Source organism: Opisthorchis viverrini, assembly GCF_000715545.1.
Source record: "Opisthorchis viverrini unplaced genomic scaffold opera_v5_261, whole genome shotgun sequence".
NCBI lineage: Eukaryota > Metazoa > Platyhelminthes > Trematoda > Opisthorchiida > Opisthorchiidae > Opisthorchis > Opisthorchis viverrini.
This window is the reverse complement of record NW_008751917.1, coordinates 454,740-468,278: the sequence shown is the minus strand read 5'-3', so window position 1 is coordinate 468,278 and position 13,539 is coordinate 454,740. Positions and strand designations below refer to the sequence as shown.

Genomic DNA, 13,539 nt, shown 5'->3' with positions numbered 1-13,539 from the left:
TTGTATCAGAGGTTGTTCTAGTCAACCGTATTGAGGTACTTCTAGTTGCTTTTCTACCGGTCCTTTTTCAGGGGTCTTTGGTCGGGGCCAAAATATTTGCGAAAAATTCTTCACCTTGGTTTTTCGAGGTGAGCACAGCCATAATTTGACATTCCGGTTTGCATGCTACGTTGAGCCAGATGAATTTTCAGCAGTGAAGTCCTAGCTCACTCCTGATCTTTCGTGTTGTTTCTTTCATCAGTGGACTGGCGCCTTCATGTTCTATTTTTTTTGTGTGCAGTGTCATTCAGATTTTTCTCGAGGTTTTTAGCCATTATCTGTTTCGTCTCCTCAGCTTTAATTTGGTGGCCTGTTTGCGGTCACCCATCCAGCCTTTTCCTTTTTACACTCCGAGGCCTTGAATGTAATTGAGTGTAGTTTGTGGCCGTACGGCAGCACAGTGTCATTGTCAACACTGATGTTGCTGTCTACGATGATCATGCTTATTGTGATCACAGTTTACCACACTTTGTCTTCCATTTTTGACTTTATTACTTTGAGTTAGTCGGTGGCAGATACCCATATGTAATATTCAAATCACTTATATTACTGTTACATGCAGATGTGTTTTGTTTTCGGCCTATAAGCAGTCCAACCGAAGCAGACACCTTTGGACCCAACTTCTAGGCTGTTTTCATCTGTCAGCAAAGCCCCAACCTAATTTAATGCGTTTGATATTCTGGACCTACAAGCTAGAAGCGAAGTGTTGTGACCACTGTTGTGCAGATGAATGATGATCTGCACTAGATAGTCGTGTGTGTGTTTAGGATGTGTCATTGTCACACTGATGTTGCTGTCTACGATGATCATGCTTATTGTGATCACAGTTTACCACACTTTGTCTTCCATTTTTGACTTTATTACTTTGAGTTAGTCGGTGGCAGATACCCATATGTAATATTCAAATCACTTATATTACTGTTACATGCAGATGTGTTTTGTTTTCGGCCTATAAGCAGTCCAACCGAAGCAGACACCTTTGGACCCAACTTCTAGGCTGTTTTCATCTGTCAGCAAAGCCCCAACCTAATTTAATGCGTTTGATATTCTGGACCTACAAGCTAGAAGCGAAGTGTTGTGACCACTGTTGTGCAGATGAATGATGATCTGCACTAGATAGTCGTGTGTGTGTTTAGGATGTGTCTTGTGAATGGTGTGGGCCATCAGATGCCCTTCTGGATGCCGCGTGGGGTTCACCTGCTGAGTAAACACTTGATATGACAGTGGACCACCAATTGGGCATGCTGACGGGTGTAGAACTGCCTATCGGCTGAGTTAAAAGTTCATGTTCAGCATAAAAATGCTGTTTTCATTTCCATTTTTGGTTGCACAATGAGTGAAATAAGTGTCTAGTGCTACGCACAGGTTGAGCGTACTCAAAACCAACGTCACACATGTTGGAGCCCGTTAATCCGTAGATTCATGTTTCGACAATTTCGCAGTTAGGAATCACTGTTAATGTGAAACTCGAGAACACTACAAGAATCTCGACAGCACAACACAAAGCTCGATTCGTCATTGTTTTTACTGACGGATCATCTCCTGGCACAGTGCATATTTATCTGTCTGCATTGTGCAGCCCACACGCGCGTTAATTATCAGCGTACGCTGCACATGTATTAAGTGGCAGAAGCCTTCGACGACATGTTCTCTCACTCTGTTAAGTTTTAATGATACTTGTATTTTTGGTGGATACGTATAGGACTCTCAAAAGTAGCGATAAAAAACAACAGGACAAAGTGGCGCCAGGAACGGGTTCCGGTGCGAGTAGAACCTTCCGCAGTTCTTGCATCATCGATCTTTAGGGAAGGTGACACCGCAGTCTTCATCAGTTTCGATTCCCACATCAGACTGCGACAAAGAGAAGTGGAAGTAATTGCATACTAGGGTGCATTGCGAGTATGGGACAACTCGGTGACTTCTCATACTCATAAGAGAAAAATTGGGGGCAGATTCAATAAGCATATGTACTATCATGGTATCCTTCTGTGGGAAGATGAGTTCAACCAAGTACATTTGAATCCGCACTTTGTGCCAGTTGACACAGCTGAAGTAGATGATGACCGAAACCCTTGCCAATTTCTTCCCCCTTTCGATGAGAACTTGGCAGAGTAATCGCATCGGTGTGCGAGGAATGTCATAAAAAAGACAAACATATCCCACAGCACCTCGCAAGTAACGTGCAATAGCAGTATCATTTCAATCCGATCCCCTTATTTCGGGTGTACAAGATTGTTGTACCGCCGGGTGATACCGATATCATAACGTGCTATGTAAAACTAGACTGTTTTCGTCATAACTTCAATGTGGTCGGTACGTCAAGAAAGGGCTACCTGTAAGATGATCCTGTAAATACTGTACGAAAAAACCCTACGAAGACACTGAAATAGAAAACCCTGGAGTGGAGTGAAATAGACACTTTACAGGTGCGTATTTCCTCACCCAATAGCTCTCCCTAAACTAATATGGTAGGTAGGGGCGTTTTCATCGCGATTCACTTGTCATTTCGTGGAAAACCGGCAGCCATATTTCAGCAAAGATATAATGTTGACCGACCTAAGTGGAGTTGTCGCTTACTTAGACGGCACCATTGTCACCGGTTCTACTCAGAACGAACATCATCGCCCACCTTGTGTCGTTGATCGAAATTATGATAAGGGTTTTGTTTCCGTACACAAATAAATGTGCACTTTTTCTACCTCCGTAAAATGCTTTGGATTTGTTGACAAAAAACTTGTTTTCTTTACGGAGTAGTTCTAACAAAACAGACGATAGCTCCGACTCTACGATCTTTCCACAGTCTGGTAAGCCGTTGCGGTAGACTTCTGCCGGAAATGTATCTTTTTCACAAACCATTAAACCAACTCTTAAAAGAGGGTATGCCTAGGGACAGATCGAGCGAATGTCAATCTGCATTTGATTCTAACCTACTCCTTATCCACCCCAATTCACTTATGGAGATTGGTGTTGTTTCAGACATCCAAACGCGTTACTGGGGCAGGTGTTTCCCACATTTTCCCCGATTGAACTGGAGAAGATATAGCTCGTACAGCCAGATCCCTAACTAGTGTGTTCACTATCGAAAATATTCGCAGAATACTGCATGGCCGTCATTTCGCTCTCATCGCTGACCATAGAAAAGAAAGAAAGCGTTCAGCTGTAGCACCCTTTCGGTGCCTAGCTGCCATGCCACCCGAAAGAAGCACGAGGGCTGCCAGGTTGCCCAAGCCTAGACAGGGGAAGTCGAGAGACAGAGGTCGGATTCGAACCATGCACTATCTCACCCCATCATTAATATTTTCGGATCGAAGAAAAGGCATCCCAGGTGATGCAGCTAGTCGTTTGCAATTCCGGAAAATCAGGCTTAAGGCTATAATTTTTCTGCCAAGGATTAATCAAGTGATACCAAAGGTCAGGTTGACGTGCTATGAAGACTGATGGATTCATAAAGCGGATAACTTGAAGACACCCTTCGAGGCCCTAACGTTGAAATGAAAAGCCCACACTGTGCTAACTGCCGCAATTCAAACAGTGCCGGTCTCTTCGGCTTTGGTCGGTGACTTCACAACGCATAACATCTAACTCTACGGCACGCGTTGGCGGTCAACATATCCAGTGGTCTATCTCAGCCGTCCCCACAAAGTCGTCTTTCTGAGGTTAGTGTATGGTCGTGTAATGGAGCCCTGTGAACTATGGAACACCGTTCTTAAACACATCCACTCCAGTAATTACTCACATGAATGCCCTGTCTCGCAGCTACGGCTGCTGGCCGAATATAGACGAAAGATTAAAGGACCTCATTCACAAGTGTCCCAAATGTCAGTTGTCGTAATAGTCGCCTCGGAAAACAGAACTGTGCTCATCACGTGAGCTATAAACCTTGTATTCATATCAGGTTGACGTCATGTTGACTTTCAACTGTGATGTGAATGGCTTGAAGTATTACCCAGGGAGCGTGTCACTTCGGGTGTCATCAAGGTAAAACTATTAAATGTATTCGGTCGTTTTAAAATTCTGGATATATTGGTCTTCGAAAATCGAACAGCATTCACCTCCACAAAATTTTCAGCTTTCTGTACGGTAGCAAATATATTCAGTTACCACCATTCCATCCATCATCCAACGGTGGGATGGAGGAAGTTGTGAAAACTTTCCAGAGGACAACAATGTAACTCAGAGGGGAGGGGGTTACACCATAAATCATCATGTTTCTGCCGTGCTACAGAGCAACACCAAGTCCTAACATTCCAAACACTGGTTTACCGGAGGAGGCACCGTATACATTTGAATATTATGGTGTCACGCCAATTCGTAGAAAATTGGATGATTATTTTTAAGTAGTTGGGTGCATATCTTCAAAACTCCCGAACAAGGAACACCCTGCACCTAGTGTCATTTGGCTGTGCTCCGTGGGAGTCCTCCACTGAGAATTTTTACCGGGTAAGCGGACGTTGTCTAATGCTTTGTCCAGCGAAACCGTTGGTCACATAACCGAGGACAAAACAGCAGTCGTGTAGCTGAGCAACTCAGATTTAATGTTAGATGGCCAACGAGTTAGTTACCAGAAATAAATGACGAAGTTTTGGCTATGAGGGTTGAAATCGGAAGCCAATTGGGAATGTTGCTTAACCAGCAGATACTTGCATCATAAACAACACCCACAAAATCATACCACCTGAGTTAATTATAGTACAATACAAGCCACCGATGATCACCAACACTTCTGCCGCGAAGATGACGCTCGATTTTTCTTACTGGGCTCTTTCACTGAGCCATTTATCAAGTGTGCTCAGCTGATACGTTTCCGGTACAGACATGCGATCGGAACTTGTTGCTGTCGCACCGCAGGTAGTCGTGTCCGCTAAAAAACAGACTGCAACCTTCGTGGGTAACCAAGGCACATCACACAAAATCGAAGACTTGCAAGTCAACATATAATGGCCTTTAGTGTCCGTCAGTGAGTCACAGATACTCCGAGCAGCCACTCACCGACTTATTCGGACTTATTTCAACCCACATCAGAGTGTATTTCGATCACAGTAAAACAGGCGAGACTGTGCTTAGTTAGTACTAAGAGGAACATATTTTCTAGACATCGGTATATAGGAGAAACCACCAATCAAACCAAACGATGCTATAGCTATTAAAATGCAACCACTTTCGTTTGATTTCCCGTTCACAAATTCGTATTTGCGGACGAGTAAGAAGCCACTATTTCCAACCAGTTATCAACTAGGGTGATTGCCATGCTATCCGACACCCACCACATGAGGTATTTCCTGCGGAGACCGCTGATTGATGCAAACACAGTCTAGAGTACTCATCATTTTTTTCTCGAAAATATGTAAAATCCGTAAAAGAGGAACACACCAAATTAATCTGGTGGATTGAAGTTTTGTTGGCAAATACCATAAAACGGCGAAAATGAATACAAGTACTCACCATCAGCTGTTTCTTGCTTTTTGGATACCCTTCAGCAACTGCATCAATTATATCCATGGCCTATTTCGGTGAAGAGATAGGAAACATTCAGTTAAACGGTTAGCTTGTTGGTCAAATTCCTCAAGAAACGGTATACTATTAAGTGTGCCACTAATGAAACTCGAAAGTAAGTTTGATCGATTCAGTAAGAAGACGCCCTCTTGGCATGGTATTTGTTTCTATCACCGAAAGTGCAACTAAAGCAAACTCTGACGGTACAACAACGAAAAGCCACCACACAACACAGAAAGTACGTTATCAAATTGCTTTCTGTTGGGATGATAAATGCCCCTCGTCAGCGAAACATTTCGAAATTCCTGAAGGCTTCCTCGAGAAAAGAACACCGTAGACGAGCTTTAGTCAGAGTCAGAAACACTAGCAGTGCGGACATAAAGTTTCAGCTACTTTATCTTGGCAATCCCTGAGGTCTGGCGAGGCATCACTTTCGGAGCGGAGTTAATAAACACCAAAAGATGACCGAACATTATGCACAATGCAAAAGGTTCAGGTGAACTGACTGCCCATAAAACGGTGACAGACACGTAGCGGGTAGTGGGAGGATAGGTGAATTACTTTGGTGCATCAGTTACATGGATTCCATGGCCGGCGAATACAATGGTAAAGACAGTATGAGCACACAGTCCACGCTGTATAAGCCGCTTGTCTGAGTGTATACGGGAAAAATTGGGTTGATGTGCAACAGCCGTGCGACTCGGAGAGCACGAGGGATAAGAAACTGTCAAGTGATCTTATGCTATACCGAGTGAATCGCACGAACAAGACTAAGTGGAATCACAGTGACTTCGCGCGTTAATTACTGAATTCTCTCGAGTCCGGTTATTTGGGTCCCACTAACCACCGATTCTCTTTTGCATAGTCGATTACAAAAAAGCAACAAACAGGCGAAATTCGTTATTATTCAGCATGTGAGAAAAGAATGTTACCAAACAACACTTAAGAAGTGGCCTGAGCTCAGAAAAGGTGTTCTCTGGAATCTTAAAGACCAATAGCAACGATAGATAGATGGTAGTCTTTTCTAAGAGGCGGTATTTCTAGAAGAAGACAGCTCCCCTTAATGTTGCACATCGGGCAGTGTGACTTCTGGGGAATTGTTCCTCAAACTCCATTCTTCACAACCTTTTGAGAGGTGGAATCAACTGATGAAACATGAAAGCCTGTATCTAGGATGTTGTGATGTTCAACGTCAACATCTAAACTCCATAGACCGGTGATAACTTCGGAACAGTGATACAGCCACAGAAAGAAGCAAACAGCAACGATGATGTTAAGGGTTTCAGCAAGCGACTTACGATTCGCTTCCGTTTTCGCCACTCGGTAGTGAAACGATCGCGTGAGCTAGTGACCTAAGGGAAGTCCCAATGTAGACAAAAAATGCATGTTTGGGTTTTAAAGGTAACCGCCTGCCAACAAAGCAGGCAAAGAATAATATTACTTGACCCTGAAAACCGAATAGGAAGAGAAAATCTGAAAAGCGGACGAATTCACGTTGCCTGTAATAATGTTCCATGTGGAAGTTGAATACAGGGCACCTGCTGCTGTCAAACACGCACTATATATTTGGTGGGTGATTAGACTATCTTAATTATTCCCTTGAGTGTCGTTCGAAACCATGTTTATTAATCCCTAACAATTTAGACAATTGTACCCATAGTTATACCAGTGGCGCAATTTTCATGATTGATCTGAAAATCCACGCACCGCAAATAAGCTGCGTTGAACTTGACATCTCAGTGAAAACATGCAATGATCAGGCTATAGTCCTAGGGCAATCGAATGTAGCCGTCGTTAAGTTGCAACCACGAGAGAGTAATTGGTACGTTCAGCCGACCATCGAAAATATCGGGTTCTTCCATGCCAAACACCATAAAAACTAGCGAGGACATTGCCGAGTCCTTCTTAAAAATAACCTGCAGCAGAATCCTCATCAGACATTTTATCATACAGTGGATTTACCCATCAGCGGACTTCGGAAAATTGTTTTTAAAAAACAGCAAGAAACTGACGAGTGAGTCCATAAAATGGCAGGTGCACCTACGTTAGCTCATGCACTGAGTCTAGAAGTCTTCGTGATGGGAGCACAACATTCTTCATTGGGCAACATTTTGGAGAACGAACAAAAAGTCTAACCCGAAAAAGTCAAGTCAATCTCGTAACAGCACATCACTTTCCACTATGAACGGAGGATTCGGTAGAGAAGTTAGGTGCAGACGGTCTGATAGACGACTGAGATGAAAAACTGTAACAGGCTACCAATGCGTGCAGCTAATGTGATTGTCCTGTAGGCGTTTGAGAGGCAGTTTTTGCTTGGTAAGAAACGGCTGGTGTGAAGGTTAATATGCTCAAAAAAACCGTAGACCCAACAAAGGAAGCGAGGACATAAATGGCTGGTATGCAAATCGGAACTGCAGGTCAACAGTAGTCAAACGACTGGATGCCTGCGCAGTGTATGAGGGCCACAAATGGTCTGGCCTTCTGCCGAAGGAATGGGGTCGGAAAAGCAGCGAACGTGTGGGGGATATAATAACCCAACGAAATAATGTTTTCATACTCTTGGCCTTTCTGGAAAAATTGCGGTCATCGTTCCGCACTACTGAAATATCTGATAAGCTAAACCAAAAACAGTATATTAACCTCAATGACAAAAGTTGCGACACAGTTGGAAGAGACCTGTCATTAAAAACGGTTCATTTTATTGACCAACTTATAACAGTTCCACTACATGAATGGAAATGACGTGAGGTGTATATAATGGTAAATATGATGTGAGACATGTAAAGTGTCACATGTGTTTCAAAGACTGCATCATGTTCATCCCATAGATAGTCATGTATTTTTAATACCGACCGGATGCGACCTTATTAACCTTTCACATATCTAAGGGTATGTTACGCGGTATGCCTGCTGTCTGTTCTCGGATATTTTTTAGGCAAAACCAGGTATCCAATAGAATCGGTTGGTCCCCGTTCGAAATCAGAATACCAGGAGAAATGGCAAAGGTTGATGATTTAAGTGGATGATTAGACCGCAGAAGGGAGTCCTTCTCAGAACGGATGAAGTATTCGTCCCACTAGGGGATATTTCAGTTTATACGACAAAGAAATCCATTCGTGATCCGATTTTTTTTTACCAGAGTGGTGATCAGCAAACGAAGCACCAAACCAAAAGGTGAGTGCTTACCTCTTCGAAATCTTCAGGTCTGATGACCACACCCTTTTTTCGAAGTCTGATGACTTCCGATTCGACTCGGTTCAACTGGAATTCGTAGTGAATAGAGAATATACAGAACACTGTCAAGTGAAGAGATACTCATCTAGTCACCATAAGGCATGTGCGATAGATCCCGCATTCTGTTCCCATGAACAGAACAACTGAGAAATAGACATAACATTCACATCTATGTAAAAAGCTGAGAACGCCAAACTTCGTTTACAACACACATAGAAACACACTCGTAATGATGGGCTGAGGAGCAAAGCAACTAGACATTTGAAGAGGCGGAGGTCGTGAAGGTGTGAAAACGCAGTAAGTTGTCTAGAACTTCAGAGACCGATTGTTCTGGGGAAAAGTATAGCAGTTTCGCACCATACTAAGAAACCGAAACTTCGTGCAGATGGTTGGATATGAATACCCGAGTTGTTCAATTGAAAGGCCGAGATAAGCGGCTGAAAAGAATAGCTTCCACGAGCATCTACCGTTGAACTAGCCGCAGGACGAAAGTAAGGAAGCCACATCCTGACGCTGCAGATTTTCCAGGCTGTCGGTCAGACACGACGTGGCAGTGAGGTACATAAATTAGTTCTGAATGGAGTCAAACAGGCAAAAGAAGGCGAGAGGGGTCCATTGCAAACGTAAAAGCAGTACACCTGGGTAAGACGAACTTGGTATCTATAATCAAGCGAACCTGGGACACCTGAGCTCGAAATCGAAAAACGACATCTATAGATGAACGGGTCCTGAGGAGCTTAACCTGGGCAGACTAAGAGGCTTGTTGGCAAACGGTAGTTACAGAAAAGCGAACCAGACAGTATAAGCAATAATCAAACACCAATACATACTGGTGCTTCACTGCCGCACAAAGATGACGAATAATGTTTTGGTAAAGAGTGGAGGAAAATGGTACTGGTGAGAACTGAGTATAAACAGCCTTATATCCATACGAAAAAATACAAAGTACAAGCTACTTGCACCCTGTGACAGCAAAATGGGCGCATCTCAGCATCGTATCGAAGTAAGAAGCCATCAGTGGGATTGACAGAACGTCGCTCGCGAACCTCACCAGACATGTGAAAATAATCCTTTGGTTTCGGTGAGAATCTTTCCTCACGCCATAAATGACGCAAGTTTGCAAATATTGTTCGTGTCTTGTCAGCGCGTATACTGACTTCCATAATGGCTTTCTTAGCTGTTCAGGTAAGTAAACTAGTCAACAGGCCCGAGTTTTTGTTACGAAGGTTTCAGAAATCACAAAGGAGGCGGAGAAGCCTGAAGCAGCAACTTGCACTTTGAAGACGCAAAACACAAACTGAAGCTATGGATCACACGGAAATTCCGTTTGAAGTAGAATGGGCGAACTGATGGTCACCATGTAACAAGACAAGGCCGTCCATCTTAGTCTAAAACCTCCCCCCCTCGAGCTCAGGATAGCTCAGTGGTTAAGGCGCGAACTTAATTGCCAGAATGTCCGAAGTTCAAGCCCAACAAATACATATATACTGCTTTAACCTAGGCTTGGGCGACATGGCTGTACTTCCACCCTCGTGCTTTATCCTGTTTGTGGGCTCCGTACCGTTTTGTGGACTCCCTGGACCAACTTCCGTGAGTCCTCCGTTGCACAAACTCCCTTCATTCTTTGAGTTTGCTAGGCTTTGTACCTACTACGACCGTTCCGATATCCACTGGTTAGTATGTAAGTGCAGGGAAACACCAAATGCTAAGTTTTTATTGTCATGTATAAACGGCCACTGTCATTTCTGATTAGGGTCTTCTGAAGAGACCACCATGACTCAGTAAACTTTGGTATATCTGCTTAAAATGTGGCTCAGAATGATTTTCGACTACTGAGCCGGAAGTTTGTTTCTTAGGTTTATCTGGGAAATTCAATTAAACAGTAGGAAGACGCCAGGCAGCACAATGGCGCCCGCTGGTGAACAACCACCGAACATCACTGAGTTGGAAAAGGTCCTTGTAACCAAACTGCACTTGCCAACAAAGAGTGCCTTGCATGAACTGAGGTGCCCTACTAGCGCAATAAAATTTGCTGTGACTAGGACTACATCCGAACCAGTCGCGGTGAAAAACGGGTTGGTCACTTTTCGAACAAAGATGCCTTCTCAGAATCAGTGCTACGGTCAGTGCGTGCACCGACGAAGCCTTCTCACGTGGTGATGAAACGTTTGCAGGTGAATCACGAAGCTCGGTAAACAGATCAACCACTACCTGATCAACAGCTAATTAACCCTCCCGAGTCACGCTGAAATAAAACAGCCCAGCTGAACAGCAGATGTAGCAGGCTCAATAATCAGCGTTAGTGACGCCACTAGGTAAGGAATATTAGTCGAAAAGGGAGAAAATAGAGGGATGATATACAAACAAGAGACAGTAACGAGTGGACAAAGTCAACTACATTCACGCGAGATCTCCGAACATTAAAACCAAATCCTCTTATTAAGGTTCTGTCTTAACGAAAACGAAGGACAACATATCAACAGACTTACTTCACTTTCGACATGTGCCAGTTCCTGCGTTGCCTCTTCCATCGTCAGCGTCGAAGTTACTTTCTTTAACTCTGATCATCAAATCGCAAGGCTTCTATGGCACATCATTACCATTTGATAGTGATTTCAACCGGTGTTGTTCTTCCGCCAGCAGAGTGCTCAAAGATGTTATCTCTTCCTCCAGTAACCTTAACTCATTTTCATCAAACACCGGCAGTCGTGACTGCAAAAAAATAGCTAGCATGATGCAATGAGCTGTACCTGGTCATAGACGTACACCTTTTGTTTACCATATAACTTTTCTCGAAGAATTCCCGATTCCGCTAGTTCGTCTATAGCTTTTGAAACAACCTGAAACAACCACCTCTATTTGATTGAGTTCTTACTGTTTTTCCATAATTTTTTAAAGCATTGGTAACATCACTCAAACTAAAAGGTCTGTTCTCCGTTTCAAAATAACGTGCAACATCAGCTGACAACAAGTACGCTTGAATGGTATTTTTTATCAAACAACCTACCTTTACATTGTGATGGGACTGTCATTCCTACTACACGCAGGTCGGCTAAAACGGAAAACATGGTGAGCGCTTAACAAAATAAATTGCGAAATATTTGCTCTCTGTTCTGTCATCGGACGGGAGATGAGCGATTAAACCGAAGGTCTACCTGCGTTCAAATTAAACAAGCTCATTTAGACATTTATAGCGCTTATACCGTTACAGAAGTGGTTGGACTCCAAGTCTGATGAATTTGGAGTCAGCTGGCTCATCAAAGTTGAATTGCTCACTTACAAGGTCGACTCTATCGGATCAAGTGATGTAGTCTTCTGACTTATTTTTCACCAGTTTCACACACTGATAGTGAATACTGAGCAAAGACGAAAGCTCACCGAAAACTGCCCAGAGTTGCTGGTCGGTTTCTTCAGAGCTAAGATCTTGTACGTTCTTTGGCAGGATAGAGTTGATGTAGTGTCTATGTCCCTGATGTGCCAATTTTTCTGAGCAACATTCTCACTCACCAAGCATCATTTTTGCGTTTGAGTTAAATCATGGAAACATCCTTGTAGAACTTCAAGTAGGGGCCAAAAATCAGACCAGCATCAGGCTCATAGTGAAACGCCTTGATGTTTTTGGTGATCAGCTCAAAGGAATTTGTAGCTGGAATTAAATTCGGTCGTTGAATTGTGAGTTGTCGCGTCACATTTTCTATCAGAAGCATTTGTGCCACTTCAAACTGAGTTGAGAGTTGTAACAAAATATCTTTCAACGTTCCAGCAGCAACTACACTTCTGTTGGTGCGGGTGTCGCCAATTGAATCTGACTTTAACCTGCTTTAATAAACGTACAGCAGCTCTCGGATATTTCCAGTGAGCGCTAGCCTCTTTTATATTCGCTATCGGTGAAACCGGTGAAAAAGGAAGCAGAACACCACTTTACTTGTCCCGATAGGGTCAATCTTGAAGGTGAAAAATTCAAGTTATGCACCAGGATCGAATACTAGTTAAGGTGTCTAATTTCCATATGCAGCCTTGGTCGCGAGATGACCCAGTGGTTGGAGTGTGAGTGTACTGACCGGAAGACCTGTAATTCAGAATCAACTTCTGCATCTAGGCTGTTCCTGTCTAAGCTTGGGAAAGCTGTCAGTGTTTTAGCACTTATGCTTCCTTTACGGGTCAGGAGAGCTAGGCACCAGGAGTGCTACAACTGAACTATTATTGCTATATGCGGCCTTCAGTCACACTCAGAAAGTGATATCAGGACCAGGTGACTAGGCAAAACTGAACAGCTTCCTAATTTAACGTTGCAGACTACCTAAAACATGACGAGATATGTTATAATGGATATCATCCAACTCTGTCTTCTTATTGCTAATACCACTTCCAAACAGCATACCGTAGTAGCGAATTCGAATGGAGTTAAGCCACGTCGGCATGCCACCAGCGTGGTGAACGCCATTTTTTACCCTTACAGGAACAAAAGTTCAGTGTAAAATCGACGGACGAAATGGAAGCCCCCCGTCTAGTTCTGGGATCCCTGACAGCATCCGGGCCCACGTACAACCATGAACGTCACAACCACGTCAGCCGTCGCGTGGTGTCACCAGCCAGGTCGCCTTACTTGCTGCATGCAGCAAGGCGGGAAACGTAAACATGCTACTGTTGACGTCTCCCTTCTTACAATTTCACGTACTTCCACTTCTACCCTACCCCGCTCAAATTTGAATACTCTATCCGCATGTCACAGCACTAAGATTGACCATTTTTCACCGTGCATCACATTCAGTT

At 43.6% G+C, this 13,539-nt stretch overlaps 2 protein-coding genes across 2 annotated transcripts in view; one reads left to right on the top strand and one right to left on the bottom strand.

Moving 5' to 3' along the window:
* Window positions 1-603, top strand: part of T265_09176 (hypothetical protein) — a gene marked incomplete at both ends in the record, with an annotated part of 44,967 nt that extends 44,364 nt beyond the window's left edge. Inside the window, one exon of the mRNA XM_009175187.1 lies at window positions 72-603. Within this exon, the coding sequence (XP_009173451.1) occupies window positions 72-132 (61 nt within the window). The remainder of the gene's footprint in view (window positions 1-71) is intronic.
* A 1,122-nt stretch (window positions 604-1,725) lies between these two features.
* Window positions 1,726-11,834, bottom strand: T265_09175 (hypothetical protein; the record flags this gene model as incomplete). Its single annotated transcript, XM_009175186.1, has 9 exons — window positions 1,726-1,890; window positions 5,482-5,541; window positions 6,831-6,884; window positions 8,719-8,793; window positions 11,256-11,326; window positions 11,367-11,478; window positions 11,517-11,606; window positions 11,642-11,727; window positions 11,774-11,834. 9 exons carry the CDS (start codon window positions 11,832-11,834, stop codon window positions 1,831-1,833), a joined length of 669 nt encoding a protein of 222 aa, XP_009173450.1.
* Window positions 11,835-13,539: the final 1,705 nt, after the last annotated feature.